The 19,521-nt window shown below is 32.5% G+C and overlaps 1 protein-coding gene across 1 annotated transcript in view; it reads left to right on the top strand.

Annotated features, from left to right (window-relative positions):
• Nf1 (neurofibromin 1) overlaps positions 1–19,521 on the top strand; it is a 350,626-nt gene that overhangs the window by 53,293 nt on the left and 277,812 nt on the right. The window contains 3 exon segments of the mRNA XM_089097671.1: positions 7,268–7,374; positions 13,393–13,730; positions 17,070–17,222. Coding sequence (XP_088953797.1) covers positions 7,268–7,374; positions 13,393–13,730; positions 17,070–17,222 — 598 coding nt within the window.

The following is a 19,521-nucleotide window of genomic DNA, read 5'->3' as shown; positions in this document are numbered from 1 at the left end:
GCCGCGTTTTATAGTTTTTACAGGGTTCTACCGATTGCTTGCGACTACAAAATTTTACTACCTGGTCTTAAATTATTTTCATTTTTTTGGCAAAAGCAAATGCAGTCTTCAGGCATGCGTTACGCTTCTAAAAAATGCAGAACAAAAAATGAGAGAAGTCATAAGAAGAAAACAGTATTGCTTAGAAAAAGGTCAAATCAGGAGAAGGTCTTAGAATCTTCCGTCTTCTAACTTTAAAATTATTGTCGTTTTATTCGGAGCTTAATCACAATTCCCTTATCACTAGGGTGTCTTAAAGAAATCTTTACTTAAAGTTATCCTCCCCCGGGTGTTTTCCCATTCCTTTTAGTCAAAAAAGGAAAAATAAAACAAATAGAAAGTTGAAAACTTCGTTTCGGCTAGGGTTTTTAGCCGTAAAGGCTCAAATTGCTAAAAATTCTACATATTGTTTTCATATTTTTAAGCAATAAGAAAGATTTCGCTCTTCACAAAGATTCCAAATATGTACATTTTATAAATATAGGCTTAGTATTCAGATTAATTATCCGTAAGAAAGATTTGTTGAGAAATTGCTGTAAAATTTTATATAAATACGCAATTCTTTCGAACTGATAAATACAAACTAACAGCTGTTTATTATACTGAATCAGCGGGAAAATTTGAATTATTTCCTTTTAGAAAAAACAGAAAAAGAAAGACAAGGAAAAAAACTTTAAGCAGTTTGGTCTGTGAATGTACTCTGTGTATTCTATGATTTTTTTTATAAATTGATTTTTTACACTGAAAACTATAACCCAGAACGTAACCATTTTTTTCTGTTTGAAGCAAACATAATCCTGGGAGCCGTAGCAATTAAATTTTTTTTTATCTAATATTTACGAGTTTTGGTTTATTCTTGGAAAATGCAGCGCCATCTGTGCTTTGCTAAAAATAAAACAGATTTTGATTATATTATAAAACGAGGCAAAAAAAAATACTACTAAAATTACTGTGGAATTCTTTTAGCATATAATGTAGTTTTGCGAGTCCTAAGTTAATTCATTGTCCATAAATGCGAAAGACAAACCGGTTTTTCTCAGATCACACAGATCAATTGTCTTGAATCTTTTTGGGATATTTAACAAGTACCGACGTCATCTAGCTAATTTCTGCCCATTTATTTTTAAAAATCGCTCTTCAAGTTTCCTGGATTTAGTTTGTTAATACCAGTAAACAATTGTAAAAACAACTTGCTGTTATGAATATGATAACTTTGCAATAACAACCAAGGGCAAGAAACTGAAACAAAAGTTGATTTCGTGTAAACAATTGGGATTGTTCACTGTTGCTATGAAAGGAAGTTAGATGGTTTTAGAGCTCTGTAGCAACTGCTGAAACATTCTGAACAAGAACGAGTCAGAACTTATTCAATAATGTATTGGAATATACCACACGGACCAATCATACGCAAGGCTGGAACTTACTTTTTATTTGTTTAAAAAGAAAACTTTGCGAAAAAGAAGTTTTTCACAGAGAAATGAAGAGTTTCTTCAGTCATGGATGATGCTACAGTAATTTCTCATGCCAACGTTTTCTTTCTTTAACGTTGGCCATGAGACAACAGATATACAAAAAAAAGAAACAGCTATAGTAGTCTTTGTATAAGATTAATTTCCAAAAAAAAACTTTCCGAAAAAGAAGTTTTTCAAAGAAAAGTGAAGGCCACATTAAACTTAAGATCAGCAAAAATAAAGTCAAGTTTAAGATGACCGGACATTATTATTAAAGAAAAAGTGCAACCCAAAGAGAACAGAAATCAAATAAATGATCATATCAAACATAATGATAACAGATATTGATAAAGTAGGCTATACCATTAAAAACTAAATTGAATTTAAAATAAAAACTTAAAACAAACAAAATGACTTCAAGCAGGTGTTTTGTGAAACTGCTTCCCCCCCCTCCCCTAACCGTAAAAGTTTTAAAGCCTATTGCGTCATTCTGAAAATGTTTGCATTTTGAACAATGTGCTTTGTTTTTCAAAAAAAAAAAGAAAAAAAAAGAAGACCCACTATAATAATCAAGATGATAATAATAATGAATATGTAACAATAATAATCACTGGAAACTCAGCAATTCGAGTTTTTTTTCACTTTCATTTTGCCTGCTTCTCCATCTTCCTTTCTGCTTTCTGCTTCCTTTCGTGTTTCTTTTTTCTTAGCTTCTCTTTTTTCACTCTGCATTTAAAAAGTAACCCACATTTAACAAACAACCTTTGATAATCCTCCCTCCAATATCCCTCCAATCCTCCCTCCCTCCAATGTCACCACCAAGCATTATTTGACATGTCATTAGTTTTCATGGTGGGATGGTAGTTAACTTTAAGAAATGGCAAAATGTACATGACTGAATAGCTTGACAGTTTTAGAGGTTTGATCGTATAATCCGTGATAAGTGAAAAAAAAAAAAATCTTCCAAAATATAAATACAAATTTAAACAGCTGTTAAAAAATGGTTTTCAGCAAGGTGTAAGATGTGTGCAACTTTTAAAATAGGTTTGTGTTTTTAATTGATTGTCATTTAGATCGTAGAATTATAGGCATATAGTCTGAAATCCTACAAAGAAGGGGGGGCACGAGAGTGAAACCTGAGTTATGAATATTTCAGACATTTTATAGCAGAAGGTTGAGATTCTTTGGGGGAATCTAGGCCTTCCGGGCCCTCTATTCCTTACGCTTATGCCCTGGATGAAGATGAGTTGAAAGAAGTAATACATGCTTACATTTGCAAATTGAAGAGGGAATTGGTTGTTGGAGGGGCTGAAATATTAACATGAAGCTTGACCCCTGAAAAGTTTACTTTACGCATTTCGATTTTGGATGTCTAAATTGTGATATTAGTCTCAAATGCCTAACCAGCTCGCTCAAATTGCAAGTAATTGAGTCGAAAGAGTTGCAAAATATCTATCTGTTAGAGGGTACTTCGAGGGATGTCTTCCTAAGGCCCTCTATTTGGGCCTTCAGTTATGTAAATTGCAGTTCTTGAAATGATTTAGGGAGAAGGTGAAGAAGGGAGAAGGGGTCAGGGACCAAAAGGTTTTATCTCATTTTAGATCCTTTCTTCATTTGTTTAAGGGCTTCATTTGTCTTTGAAATTATAAGTTTAAAGTGATTTGAGACCAACCGGCTCCTGTCCTAAAGCTGTTTTTGATGTCTGGTCCTTTTGTTTTTCCTTAGGACATCTGATTGACATTTTGAGGTAATTTTTTGTACTTTCTCTTTTGCTGCTCAATTTTGCGTGTGGGGAAATTTTCCATTGGGGGGATTATCAGGGGAAACATTCCGGGACGGTGAACGCCGGCTCCCGTTTTCAAAGGTAGCCTGGTTTAATTTTAGTTCAGGCAACAGTTGCCTAGTAGTTTTAGTTGCCTAGTAGCAGGCAACAGACCTTTGACCCTCCCTGCTATTCCGTGTTTTGCATGTTTGTAGGTGGCCAAAGAATAAAAATTATCTTTTTATTAAACTTTCTGAAATAGGGTTAGGATTTTTGAACGACTAATTATTTTTCCTTTTCAAGTTAATCTGAATCGAAATTTGCTTTCCCAATTTTCTTCCTCGTCCACTTCTTGAAGAATTATATCGTTTTGAATAGGAGTTAAAACTTTTTGGAACAAGGGATAGAATTTTCTAGCAATTAGATTTTTTTGCCGTTTTAAAGTTAATCTGAATCAAAACTACTTTTCCATTTTCGCTCATCCATCCCTTGAAAAATTATATCGTTTTGAATAGGGGTTAGAAATTTTAGAAATAACGGTTATAATTTTGAGCAACTAATTTGTGTTGATTTTTCAAGTTAATATGGATTGAATGTGACTATTCCAATTTTCTTCCTCATCCATCCCTTAAAGAATTATATTGTTTTGAATAAGGGTTAGAAATTTTTGACATAGGGGTTAGAATTTTTGAGCAATTATTTTTTTCCCTTATTCAAGTTAATGTCAATCGAAAGTTGCTTCCTTCCATTCCACCCCTAAATTTCTTCCTTACCACCCCTTTAAGAATTATATCGTTTGGAACAAGGGTTAAAAAATTTTAAATAGAGGTTAGAATTGGGCAATTATTATTCCTTTCTTTTTAAAGTTAATGTTAACCGAAAGTTGCTTTTCTAATTTTATTCTTCGTCCATCCCTTTAAGAATCATATCGTTTGGAATAGGGGTAAGAAACTTTTGGAATAGGAGTCAGGATTTTTATGCAATAATTTTTTTTTCTTTCTCAACTTAATCTGAATCAAAATTTGCTTTCCCAGTCTTTTTACTTACCATCCCTCGAAGAATTATACCGTTTGGAAAAGAGGCTAAAGATTTTTGAAGTAAGGATTAGCATTTTTTAGCAACACTTTTTTTAAGTTAATGTGCATTGAAAGTTGCTGCCCGAATTTTCTTCCTCATCTGTTCCTTCAAGAATTATGTTGTTTGGAATAGGGATCATAACCTTTGAGAATTAGGGTATAGAGTTTTTGAGTAATTATTTTTTTTTATTACTCAAGCTAATCTGAATCGAAAGTTGCTTTCCCATTTGTTGTCATTGCCACCCCTTGTATAATTACATCGTTTGGGAAAGGGATAAGACATTTTTGGAGTTGGGATCAGAATTTTTGAGCAATTAATTTTTTTTAAAGTTAATGTGAATCGAAAGTTGCTTTCCCAATTTTCTTCCTGATCTATCTCTTGAAGAATTGTATCGTTTTGGTGGTAATTCTTAGCAGAATTGCTTCTTTAGAAAGAGGAAAGATTTCTCAGATAACATTGATCCTTGATTTGGTAAAAGGAAAAGCAATACTACGAATAATCTAATGCAATAGTTTTTCAAGTAGATAGCAACAACTTCAAATCATCTATTTATCTTAATTTCTAGTAGAGATGAATACATAAATAACTTACTCTATTGCCTGAGAGTTTCCTAGCAATATTATGACTGTACTTTTAGAAAAAAGAACAATTAACTGAACATTAAAAGTATAAAGATGTCCATTGATGAGTTTTTCTTAGTTATTCCTAATACACATACTCCTTTAAATGATATGTTGTTTAAAGTCATCAAAAAGGGTATCGACAACATATAAGAGTGGAAACTGTTGCTAATATTGACGAGAAACATCAACGCCATCTAGTATTGGCGTTTTCGCAATTTTTTTCAAGCTTCGTTTTTTTTCAGAGGCTGAGATCAGACACTTATCACTACACTAGTTTTACCCATTACACTAGTTACAGCAATTTTATATTATTATTACGCTGAAAAAAGACCAAGAAATTCCAGACATTATATAGCGTTGGTGGTTTCTGTGTCGACTCTAGCGCCAGTTTCCACTCTTGTAAGAGCCGTACTCTTTCATCGGCAGTGCAAGGCGCAGAGTCGTCAATTGTGGCGTCTAGAAGAGTTGATTAATCTATGAAGGATCACAGATTTACAGATGAAGGGTTTCAAGTATAACCGGCCTATGCCTGAGATTTGATTAGATCCAGGTTTTCACTAGGTAGTCAGATTTTCACGGTTGGGCCCCATCTCCCCTATTGAGGCTGCCCTTAGTATAGAGTTTCAAACTAGAGGATACCCCCCACATCCAGAGGATTCGGATCGGAAATCGCATTCTACTTCACCGTAGACAAACTTCACTCAAGTCGGCTGACTGTCTTGCCCTAAATCCATTAAAGGAATATTATTATTTCATTAAATGAAATCGTTCGAACTACCAAATATTCTTCTATCTTCAATATTGGATTATTGGCATTTTAAGTGAAATGACTCTCAAATATTTCGTGACGTGGATATCAAACAATGAGGCTGAGAGCGGTGTCGATCAAATAGTGTCAAAAGGATGGTTAATGGAAGGCTTATAAAAGTTATTCACTAAAATATTTAAAACACAAAGCACACTTCATTTCTGAGAAAACATACACTTGATTTTTGATACATTTCCGACATATTATATTCGAATCCAAATTTTCCGTAATAATAGAGAGAGACAGCGTCTCTCTCTATTATTTTCCTCATAAAATTATTATCCACATAAATTTTCCTCATAAAAAACATGTGCAAACTAAGGGGGTTAGGGGTATATACACCTGCCTCGTAAAAAATAACGAAATGTTTACCTAAGCTTGTCTCTTTTAATTTTAATTTTTTGATTTTTTTTTCTTTTCATTTTATATTTTATGTATGTCTTCCAACAGGCTCTTAAGATACAAGTTTGAAAAAAAAAAAAAAAAAAAAAAAAAATACACTTGTGCGATTCCCAAAATTTCTAAATGAAACATGACCAGTGACGAAGCATTGCCTTTTCTTTGAATAGTAGATCAACATTAAAATCAACATTTCGTCTTTCTCCTCGTATTCTGGGTATATTCAGATTTTTAATCACTTATATTACTAAAAAAACTATAACTTATAATATTACCTTGCAGAATTTTGAACAATGAATATAGTATTCTCCTCTCACTGCCTGCTTCTTGATTTGTCTACCTTTTCTATTCCCGTATTTCAAATAGCAGGCAAACAATGAAATGTTATTCGCTGATCTTCTAGTTTGTGTTTGTCTTGTAACTTGAGAATCAATAAGTTCAGCTTTGGACTTTTACAGAGCAGCAACAGCGCTCCGATCCCTAGATTTCCCCAAGTTTAATTTATGGTCATACGATGCGTTATAGAATCACCCTATCTGTCCATTATAAACTTTTTTCGTTTTTGTGGCCAAACTATTTAGAATTGATTAGGCAGTCTTGCCGTATTTTATAGAACTTGGATGAGATATCCGAATAAATGACAGAAAACTAAAAGCCAATGCCTTCTTTTCCGAAAATCTTAGAAAAATCATTTAACTCTCCCTTTATTTTGCTGGAGATGCTCAGTTTTATGGAAACTTTTAAATTTTGGTTTTGGGTTAAACGGAGCAGTTTTTTCAAATTCAGGAAATGGCAGTCTGTAAAATGTTTTAGCATACTCGGGGGACGCTAAAAATCAGTTTCAAGGAATTATCATTTGCTCAGTCTGTGCTAACACCCGTTTTGATTGACAAATTCGTCGACAAAAGGCATGCATTTTTCACTGTCTTTTCAGTCAAATTTCTCACAGCCAAGTTACAAATTCTCTACAGCGTTCAATGTTAGCTAGTCTGCTAGTAGAATTCGCCTCTGGACCCTTGTCTTTTAGACGGTCATTCGACGCTGAAGCTCGTATAATGATTTTTAAGTATCGCATGGCCTTAAGGCTAATATTTATGTAATTTTTCAGACTTCAGGAACTAAGCAGCTGCAGTGATGAAAGTCCTGACCTAAGTGATATTGAACTCATTCAGTACATCAACGTTGATATTTTTCGCTTGGTGAAGATCTTTCAAGGTTTGGGTTTTTTTTTTGTTATTTACTTACTAAATTATTTATTTACTATAAACTCTGTTGGACTAATAAATTACTAAAATGCTCTCACCTTATTTAAAAGTATAAAATTAATCAGAGGTGCCGTCATTTCCGCAAGATTTTTTTTTTCTAGTGAGAAATTCTGAAGAATTTTACATAAAAACTATTGAATAATTTGGGTAAGTGCCAAAAAATTTGGGAAATTTTTGGACTTTTTTGGAGGAATCATTATGAGCCTGTAGGCCCTCCTGCTTTCGTTCCCGCAAAAGTCTTTGAATCGATTTTGATTGTAACTTTGGAAAGCAGACGTGGTTAAAATTATGACAAATTGTGACTAATATAATTAAAATTATAATTATATAATACATAATTAAAATTATGACAAATTGCAAGCCCATTTTTAAAGTAGCACATAATAAAGTGTCTATTTTATCGGTAATGCTTTACCCCATCGTTTCTCAGCCTTTCTTAGATGTCAAACCCCTTTTTCAATATAAGTAAATAAAATTAAATAAATTAAGATAGTTAAAATAAGATTAAAATTTAAGTTAAAATAAGTAATTTAAGGCTAATTATCTGTTTTATTCTTATATCCTTACTTACTAAACATTTATTAAAGATACATGCCTGTTCATTTTTGACCTGTTGTTTGTACATTCGATTAAAAAATATTGTCAAAATATAAAACTATTTGTCAGTATTCAGTTATTTTTGACCGACTAGATAGTCATATAGTCACCACATAGACAGTCGAACAATAAAATGCAGTGGTATCACATTATAGTATAAAACGGAATATATTATATTATATCATTATAGTATATAATATATTATAATATGTTATAATATATATTATAATATATTATATATTATAATATATAATATATTGTATCATTATAGTATAAAACGGTACTATACATTATAGTATAGTACAGTATAAAACGGAAAGACTCAGCATCAACAAAAAAACAAAAAACAAAATTAGAATTCTATCATTATATTCTATAATTATAATTATTATAATTATAATTCTCGACACCAGAGTGTGAAGTGCAATAAACTGTAATAATAACACATTAAGTAGTTAGTTGAAAAATAATTACAAAACAGAATGACGGAGCAGAGAGAGAGAGAAAAACAAAGAAAAAAACTCACAACATTAACAGTGGTGATGTAGGAAATAACCTCAAATTTAATTAATTGGTTTTGCTTATTTATTTGCGCGATTCAACGTGGCAACACTGGTGGAAGTGTGATACTATCCTTGAAGCTTCATAATATTGAAAAACCAAATGAAAATCGCGGTCTTCATCTAAGAATAAATCTAATATGGGGACAGGGCCAAAAAATATTTTTTATTTTGATGTTCTAAGTAATTTAAAGCTTATTTCATTGTTTAATTTTTAGCTAACACATTTCAGTATACTCGTGGAAACAAAAGCTACCACGACTAACATCTCTCAAGGCGGGAAATAAAAAGAAACAATCTTGAAAAAAAGTGAAAGAACTTTTCCTTGGAATTCACGGACCCCATACCTTACGAAGATGAAGAAAAAATCATCACCATAGGCTAGTAGGCTGGTCTATTTCTGGAGATACTTATTCGATACCAACAAGAGCTCTGTTTTTAGGCAACCCACACCCGACACGGAGTTCGACCCGGGTTTCTTAGACTATCATTTTTACTACTTTGTTCAACACGGTTTGGTTCTTCTCAGAATCCGTGTTCAACTTTGCTATTCTGGTGCGTTACAATTTGAAGAACCAGTGTTCAACGCGCCTGAAACTCGTAAGATGAAAACTCTTTAAGTTTGGCTGGGTTAAGCACGGAGAACCTGAAAACGATTATTTCCAAACCCACTCAAAACGCGGTTCAAACCCGGTGCCTAAAAACACAACTAAGAGAATTCGCTATCAGTGTTAATACCAGTCAGGATAAACTAGTCATCCTGCTTTACTTCAAATCCTTCAGCCATATTCAAATTTTGAATTTTGCGATTCAAACTCTAACAACGATTCTGTATGTTATAGAAATTTGCTGTTATTTTAAATTTTTTGGTGATTTATGGAAACACAAGTCAATGTGAAATATTTCCCTAAAAGTTTTTGTGCAAATGGCTGAAATTCTGCTTTAAAGGCTCTTCCAAATCTTATTTGGGATATTCTCTGCATCAATTTCTTACTGAGAGTAAAATAATTTTGGTGGTATTTTGAAAACTATTAGCTTTCTTTTCGCTTTTTTTTTTAAACTATAACTGAATAAGTCTCATACAGCTGGATATACTGACATGAAAGACATCTAGCCGGCAACCCTTGTATGTAGAATATATGTGTATTTTATATAATATGACCTGTCTGAAAATGGCCTGCTCTGAATGGCCTGTCTTACTCTGTACATACTTCATATACAATGCCGTCTGTCGTATGTATCTTTACTTGAATCTGTCTTGTTAGTTTATTTCTTTCTTTTCTTTCTTTTTCTCTTGTGTTGCTCCGTCTATTTCTTTTGTTGTATGGTGGGCTATAAATAACATTCATTCACAGATATATATATATATATATATATATATATATATATATATATATATATATATATATATATATATATATATATATATATATATATATATATATATATATATATATATATATATATATATATATATATATATATATATATATATATATATATATATATATATATATATATATATATATATATATATATATATATATATATATATATATATATATATATATGTTATTTATATATATGTTTAAATACCTATATATGGAAAATAGTTCTAATATGTTATCTCATTTTGAGAGGCTTTTTAAACGCAACAGTTATCTCCAACAACGATTCAATATGTTAGAGAAGTTTGTTAACTTGTCGCTGAAAATGTGCTAGCAATGTTAGATCAAAATATTTTTTTGATTCGTGGAAACACAACTGTAAGTGAAATTTTGAGCTAACAGTTTTGTTTGAACAGAGGAAAAATATCTGATCTATCAAGTCTCATTTGGGATATTCTTTTATCAACAAAGTCTTGAAACTATTGATTGAAGTCTGTGTAACTTGTGCAGTGTCTAAGCTAAATTTCATATTTGCCTTGTTGAATGTGATTTTAAAAGGCTCGAGATTTCAGAGGGAATAACTGTTAATGAAGATTTGTAGCTCTGCCATGATATTTCCTATTCCAATTTCATACTAATAGAATCTGTATTTACAAAGTCTGTTCCGTATTAAATCTTGAAGCATTGCAAGCACTTATTATTGCTTCTGTAGAGACAGTTAGAAATCAAATGTACACGTGTCTCTAGATTTTTAATATATATATTTTTTTTAATTTAAATAACGTTCTATAGATTTTAATGACTTGAAATACAAAACAACGTAAAAATAAAAACATTTTTGTCTAAATTCTTTTTTTTTTTTAGAAATCATTAGGAAAACAGTCTGTAAAGTAGTATATGGCGTTTCAAAGAAGAAATTTAGAAAATCAGCTTCGCCCCTGAACCCGTCTTAGGTCTATTCATACCTTGATTCCTATTCAGGACCCATGGCTAACCTTGAACTAGCCAGGGCTAACCTTGATTCAGGACCCATTTTTTAGATATGTCCATCCCGGAAAAATGGGATTTTCTGAAGTTTTTTTAATGTTTCAATAGCATGTAATTCTAATGGTAGTACCACATTTTCGTCAGTGTTGCCACTTTGAACTGACAAAAAAAAAAAAAAAGGAAAACTAACAAGTTAATTTGATAACGCGTTTTATCTGTGAGATTCCAAATATAAACAGTTGGTTGATACCCAAAGACAGCTTCATCTTCAAAGGGAAGCTACACTCTCTTCAGCTATTTGATCCCACATGTTTTAGCTTATTTCGGGCTGATTTTCTTACCCACATTTCGTTTTTTTTTTTTTTTTATTTGGTGCCCATCGTTACCAAAAACACTATAACTTCAGACTTAACCAGTCTGTTCTTTGGAAGATTCTGTTAAAGTATATTAATCACAGAGCTGAAGGGATGTGGAAAAGTATTTTTGATCTAAAATGACGATTTTAAATTTTATTTCTATATTAGATTTATTTCTAATGGGGAAATATTATTATATTTTATTATTTATTAAATATTATTAAATATTATTTCTAATATAGATATTTCTATATTCTATGTTGAATCTTATTCTATGTTTATTTCTATAATTTTTATTTTTATTTCTATTAAATAAAAAATTCTATTCAAAATAAATGTTATCGGAGGCCAGATCTGCCCTTAAAACCCTACATAGGGTTGTTTTACCCACGTTAAAGTCATTATTGGTTTGCTTCTCAGCTAGCTGTCAGATTCTGCAAACACAATATCGTTTTTCTTCTGAAGATTGGGGAAGAAGGATAAGGCCACTTTTTCAAAACTTTATTTTTTAATCGATTAATGTTTTGGCAATGGAAGTGTCAAATCTGAAGATCATCTGTTTTATGCCGGATGTACATTTTCATTCCGTTACGTAAGCTAGTTAACGTAAGAATTTAAACTGGCCTATGATTGGTCAATTAAAAATAATCCACCAATCGGAATCCACTTTCCGTTCTTACACACCATAAGTGAGTTAATGTAAATTGTCTTTTCAGACTTTGGGCGGTTCAAGCTCTTGATTTAGCAATTGAGAATCTAAAGAAGACCAATTGTCTTTTCTTCTGTTTATTAAATAAAAAAAAGAAGTAAGTTTTTTCAACTGAGAGTAAGGAGCAACATCAAAACTTAAAGCGAACAGAAATTATTACGTATATAAAGAGGGTTGACCCCTCCTCAACACCTCGCTCTTTACGCTAAAGTTTTTTTTAGTACTTTTAGTAAAGTCTATTATTGTTCTAATTAGACGACCCTTGTGTTTTAGGAGTCATTATTAAAGAATTGGAACTTTAGCGTAAAGAGTGGTGTTGAGGAGGAGGCAACTCCCTTTTTATGCGTGATAATTTCTAAGTTCACTCCCTGGAAACTTCCCTCCCCGTGCAAAAACCCCTAGCAGAAAATTAGTTCCCCGCCCCACCTGAAAATGTATGCCTACACCCTAATAAAAAATGCTATGCGCAAACAATGGGCAAGTTTTATAACTTTAAGACCTTTCCCTAGGGGCTGTGGGGGTCATGTTTTACCCATAGGCATAGTTATTGGGCCTTTCAACTATGATGAACAAAATGGCTATCTCAAAATTTTGGTCGGATAACTTTGGGAAAAAAGGGGCGTAAGAGGGGGCCTAGTTGCCCTCCAATTTTGTGACTACTTAAAAGGGGCACTGGAACTGTTAATTTCGGTTTGAATGAGCCCTTTCCGGATATTCTATGACCACTGGGTCGATATGATCACCCCTGGAAAAAATAATAAACACCCATCCGTGATCTTTCGTCTGGCAAAACCTATTCAGTAGGGTTCTCTGATTCGCTGAATCTGATCGTGGAATTTTCATTCAGATCACTTGACTTTTAGGGGCTGTTTCCCCCCTTTTTCGAAAATCAGGAAAATTTTCTCAGGGTCGCGGCATTTGATGGGTAAGACTAATCTTAATGAAATTCATATATTTGAAATCAGCATAAAAAGCCAATTCTTTTGATATATCTATTGGTATCTAAAATCTGTCTTAGAGTTTTGGATACTATTGAGCCGGGTCGCTCCTTACTTACAGTTCGTTACTATGAACTGTTTGATGGGCCTGTCGTGAATCATGCATCATGTCGTATTTTATGCATTATATATTTTTGGGGGGATTGTTACAACTTGACTATTCCGAGGGTAGGGGTTGTATAGTTATCGCATTACCAATTTACTACTGAAGATTTTTGACACTCCCTCCCCATGCCCTACTTAAATAAAGGTTTAATTAGAAGCTTAAAAGACTTGTTTGGAAACATGCTAGCCGTAAGTCCTCTAAAATCGTCCCCTCCTGGTCTGGCTTAAACTCTCCTCTATAGAAACTAATATTGTGGAATATTTACAGAGTCCATCTCTAAATTCAAAGTCCTGCGGAAACACGTACACTTAACATTAATGTTTTCTCTTGAGAAAGCAATTTGGAATTGGATGGACACGTATCCACAAGAATTTGCTGACTTACAAAAGACACCAAACGAGGATTTGGCCAAATGTTGTGATAGCCTATTTGATCTTCTTGACAGCTTTGCTGAAAGCAATAAACGAAAGGCAGCTGTTTGGCCGTTGCAGATTATGCTATTAGTTATTTCACCGAAAGTTCTTGAAGAGGTGATAAACGCTGACCAAGGTGCTCCGTGTTCACCTAAACACACGAAGAAAAAGAGTTTCATTGACTCTGTCAAGGTAAATAGCTTGTGCCATTTTTCTAACGTTTTTAATTTTGAAGGTTAGCGCCAAAGGGAACTTGGCAGGAGATAAGTCGGCAGGAGATTACACTCGATCAAGTATGAAGTTAACGTGATGTTAGTTAGACACAGGGTTGTCGCCTCTAGTGATTTATCGCTATTTCTGGTGATTTTTTATATTACCTAAACATCACTAAAAAAATTAATAAAAAATCACTAAATCAGCACACAAATCACTAGGTTATTGAAGAAAATCATCCAACTCACTAAAATCTAGTGATTTTTTTTTCACCGGGCGGCAACCTTAGTTAGACACTCTTCTCTCAGCCTTTTAGAAATCAGCAGAAACTAAAATTGGTGTTTGGAGATTTACTGCTTAAATTGATAAATTTTAAATTTGTGTTTTTAAACTCCCTACTTTGACATTATTGCTTTACTTCTCAGCTATATATATATATATATATATATATATATATATATATATATATATATATATATATATATATATATATATATATATATATATATATATATATATATATATATATATATATATATATATATATATATATATATATATATATATATATATATATATATATATATATATATATATATATTCCTGTCTTTATAAATGTTTATAACACATAAAGGTTTTATATCGTTTATATTTTAATAGGCTTTTAAGTGTTTTTTTTACTCTCTTTTTGAGGTAAATTGCATTTATAAAATTAAATCTGTGAATATATTAATTTTTTCCTTTAGGTATAATACTAATCAACATACTTGCTTGTAAAAATTACTGCTTGAAAAAATTTTCAGAGACTAGATTTAGCTTAAACCCAACTGACACACGTGGACCTTAAGACCAACAGACACACCTGGTGACGTACATAAAACACGTAGATAATATGTATTTCCGAAGACCAACTGCCTTTCCCCATCAAACAGTTCGTGGTAACGAACTGTAAGTAAGGAGCGACCCGGCTCAATGGTAACCGAAACTCTAGAAAACGGGTTTTTGATACCAATAGATATATCAAAAGAATCAGATTTCAATGCTGATTTCAAATATATAACTTTCATCAAGTTTAGAGCTACCCATCAAAAGTTACGCGCCTGAGAAAATATGGCTGATTTTCAAAAAAGAGGGAAAGACCCCCTAAAAGTTATAGAACCTTAATGAAAATCACATCATCATATTCAGCGTATCAAAGAACCCTACCGTAGAGGTTTCAAACTCCTATCTACAAAAATGTGGAATTTTGTATTTTTTGCCAGAAGAAAGTCACGGATGCGTTTTTATTTGTTTGTTTGTTTGTTTGTTTTTTTTTTGTTTTTTTTTCCCCCAGGGGTGTTCGTTCTGACCCAGTGGTCCTAGAATATCGCGGGAGGGATCACTTGAGCATAAATTAAAATTTCTAGTGCTCTTTTTAAGTGACCAAAAAATGGAGGGCAACTGGGCCCCCTCCCACGCTCATTTTTTTCCCAAAGTCTCCCGATCAAAATTTTGAGATAGCAATTTTGTTCAGCATGGTTGAAAATATGATAAATATGTCTTTTAGGATGACTTAATCCCCCAAAGTCCCCAGGGGAGGGCTGAAAGTTATGAACTTTACTCAATGTTAACATATAGTATTGGTTATTGGGAAGTATACAGACTTTTTCAGAGGAGATTTTTTCTGGTAGGTGGGGGAAGGAGAGGGTCGGGGGCTATATGGAAGGATCTTTCCATGAAGGAAGTTTTCATGGGGGAAGGGACATTGCTATGAAGGGGGCGCCGGATTTCCCAGCATTATTAAAGAAAAAGATCAGGAATTAAATAAAAAAAACAAGTTTTTCAACTGATCAACTGATTGTGATTAAGAGGTCATTTTTAAAGAACTGGAAAAAAAATTCGAACTATAGTTTAAAGAGCAGGGTAGTGACTAGGGGGCGAACCCCCTAATATACGTGTTAAAAATTTATGAATATAGAAGGTCGTTACGTAAGTTAATTCTAAGTTACGTATATTTATTACTAATAAAAACGTTCGTAAATAAAATTAAACAAGTTTCGAGAAAGCCATTTAACCAAATATAATATGCAAATTTTGTTTTAATTATTCATGTACGGTGAGCCAAAATCAAAACCTGCATTAATTCAAAAACGTTCAAAAATTAAATAAAAAAAACAAGTTTTTTTAACTGAAAGTAAGGAACGACGTTAAAACTTAAAACGAACAGAAATTATTCCGTATATGAAGGGGCTGTCCCCTCCTCAACGCCTCGCTCTTTACGCTAAAGTTTGACTTTCTCACAACTCTATTTTTTTAAACAATAAAAAAACTTTAGCGTAAAGAGCGAGGCGTTGAGGAGGGGACAGCCCCCTTCATATACGGAATAATTTCTGTTCGTTTTAAGTTTTAACGTCGTTCCTTACTTTCAGTTAAAAAAACTTGTTTTTTTTATTTAATTGTAAATAGAGATAAATGCTTTTATTGGATAGTGACAACGATGGGAAAATCTGCGGATAAACCGATACGCTATAAACAGATAACTTATCTACTGATGGCGATCACAGTATATGTGACCGAAATATCCTGATATTTTGTCATTGTTTCCAGTGTCTAATAAAAGGATTTATCCCTCTTTGGACTGTTATTTGTACACGTAAATAAAGTTGGAAAAGTAGTAACCATAGGCAGGTAGCCTAGTGACCATAGTAGCCAGTAAACATACACTGAACTCTGATAATTTCATGCTAGAAATTTATAGCTGACATTGAATTGAAATTGACGACATTTTCGCTTTTTTTGCTGCTGAAAGGCTAAAGGACTTTTGTGTTTGACCCCAAGGCTACTGAAAGGCTCAGAGTTTGGGTTTGTCATTAAGCTAATCAATTCGCCTACTCTTGTTCTAGAGAGCATTGAATTCGCATGCTAGTAGTTGCCAGTCGTAAGATATCGCTTGATTTTGTATAGTATTTTACATAAATTATTTCACATAATATTTTAAATAAATTTGTAAAATATTTCCAAGCAAAAAAGTCATAACAATTACTCCAATGCACGTTTTATTTTAGTAGAGCTTGATTTTTTTTTTTTTTTTTGGTAAAAAAAAGTTTTCTTTTTCAAGCAGGGATCAACCACTGCGTTACCGCAGGATAAGGTTAAGATACGCTGTTTATAAGATCGAGATAATTCTGCTGTTATTTCCCAATATTACAAAAAAATTAATTAAACTTGTTATTAAACTTGGTCACTTTGACCAAGCTTTGTAAGTTGGTCGCTTTGAGGATTAAATACAGTTTTAGAACATGGTAAAAAAAAAAGAATATTGCCTACTTTTTGTTTTAGAAAGCCCTGAACCCCCATACTAGTAGTCGTCAGCTCACAGAAGCTGCTGCTGTGACCTGTGTCAAACTCTGCAAAATGTCAACGTATATAAACAACCTTGATTCCAATAATGTGGTTTTTTCTCTTGTGCAAAATGTCATCCAAGAGCTTAAGGTAAGCTATCCTTTTAAGGCCAATTGTCTATTTTGTTACGTTTTGATGTTTTCTCCCTGCTGATACTAAGGTCTTTGTTAATGTTCTATGGATTTGTTATCTCATTTTTAGTCTTTGATCTCTTATGAAAAGGACCTTTGTTAGTTTTTCCTTTGAAATGTCATTCTATGTACCTGGTATTTATTTTTTTTACTATTGTTTAGGAACCATTCCTTTTTTTTTAATGGGATCTGACTATTTTGTTTAATCTTCGGGATTCTGATTCATTTTGTTGTCCATGTTGTCTATGTTGCTGTGTATGTTGTTGTATATGTTGTGTATGTTATATATGGCGGGACAAAAAGTACAAACAAGATGGCTGACTGTGTAGATGTGCTGGCCTCATCTACTTAGATGTGTTATTATTTTTTTTATCGGTATTTTGTGTTTTTCGTCGTTCGTCATTTTTTATCGTTTTTATCCCTGTTACTTTTTTGTCACTATTTTTTTATGCTTGATTTTTTTTTCATTTCACATGTGTAGATATGCTATTTTTCTCCATTGTAGGGATCAGGGCTGCCAGTGACTATTGAACGATATCCTAAGACTCGCTTACAAAAATTCCCAAGGTATGAAAAAATTGAATTTCTTTCGTTGAAATGCAAGAGTTGGAATATTTCAGTAGTGTTTTGTTGCGGTTTACCTTGTCACAGTTACATTCTCTTAATTTTTCAAAGGTTATTTTGAATTTCTATCATTGAAATGCAAGAGTTGGAATATTTGAGTAGTGTTTTGTCATGGTTTACCTTGTCACAGTTACATTTTCTTGATTTTTCCAAGTTCATTTTGAATTTCTTTGATTGAAATGCAAGAGTTGGAATATTTCAGTAGTGTTTTGTTATGGTTTACCTTGTCAGAGTTACATTTTCCTGATTTTTCAAAGTTCTTTTCGAATTTCTTTCATTGAAATGCAAGAGATGGAATATTTCAGTAGTGTTCTGTCGTGTTTTACCTTGTCACAGTTACATTCTCTTGATCTTTCAAAGTTCACTTTGGTTTTATTTCATTGAAATGCAAGAGTTGGAATATTTCAGTAGTGTTCTATCGTGGTTTACCTTGTCACAGATACATTCTCTTGATTTTTCAAAGTTCATTTCAAATTTCTTTCATTGAAATGCAAGAGTTGGAATATTTCAGTAGTGTTTTGTTGTGGTTTACCTTATCACAGTTCTCTTTGGATTTCTTTCGATGAAATGCAAGAGTTGGAATATTTCATTAGTGTTGTGTCATGGTTTACCTTGTCACAGTTACATTCTCTTAATTTTTCAAAGTTCATTTTGGATTTCTTTCGTTGAAATGTAAGAGTTGGAATATTTCAGTAGTGTTTTGTTGCGGTTTACCTTATCACAGTTACATTTTCTTGATTTTTCCAAGTTCATTTTGTATTTCTTTCGTTGAAATGCAAGAGTTGGAATATTTCAGTAGTGTTTTGTCATGGTTTACCTTGTCACAGTTACATTCTCTTGATTTTTCAAAGTTCAGTTTTAATTTCTTTCATTGAAATGCAAGAGTTGGAACATTCCAGTAGTGTTTTGTCGTAGTTTACCATGTCACAGTTACATTCTCTTGATTTTTCAAAGTTCATTTTGGATTTCTTTCGATGAACTGAAAGGTTAATTTAGGCATTTTTAAGGTTAATTTAGACGAGGGTACGTGCGCGCACGTAACCTCGTCTAAATTAACCTTAAAAAAAGAAATAAAGCTATGTCGACTTTGCGTGTTGATTTCACGACATTATTTTAGGTCTCTTGCATCTCACCGAAAAAAAAAAAGTGAAATTTGAAAAATCAAGAGAATGTAACTGTGACTAGGTAAACCACGACAAAACACTATTGAAATATTTCAACTCTTGCATTTCATCGAAAGAAATCTAAAATGAACTTTGAAAAATCAAGAGAATACAACTGTGACAAGGTAAAACACAACAAAACACTACTGAAATATTCCAACTCTTGCATTTCACCGAAATAAAACCAAAGTGAACTTTGAAAAATCAAGAGAATGTAAATGCAACAAGGTAAACCACGACAGAACACTACTGAAATATTCCAACTCTTGCATTTCAATGAAAGAAATTCGAAATGAACTTTGAACAATCAAGAGAATGTAACTCTGACATGGTAAACCACGACAAAACACTATTGAAATATTCCAACTCTTGCATTTCATGGAAGAAATTAAAAATGAACTTTGAAAAATTAAGAGAATGTAACTGTGACAATGTAAGCCACGACAAAACACTGCTGAAATATTCCAACTC

This window comes from Artemia sp. Qi Xiang Cuo, chromosome 12, assembly GCF_049724085.1.
Source record: "Artemia sp. Qi Xiang Cuo chromosome 12, ASM4972408v1, whole genome shotgun sequence".
In the NCBI taxonomy this organism is placed as follows: Eukaryota; Metazoa; Arthropoda; class Branchiopoda; order Anostraca; family Artemiidae; genus Artemia; species Artemia sp. Qi Xiang Cuo.
This window is presented reverse-complemented; position numbering and strand designations above follow the sequence as displayed.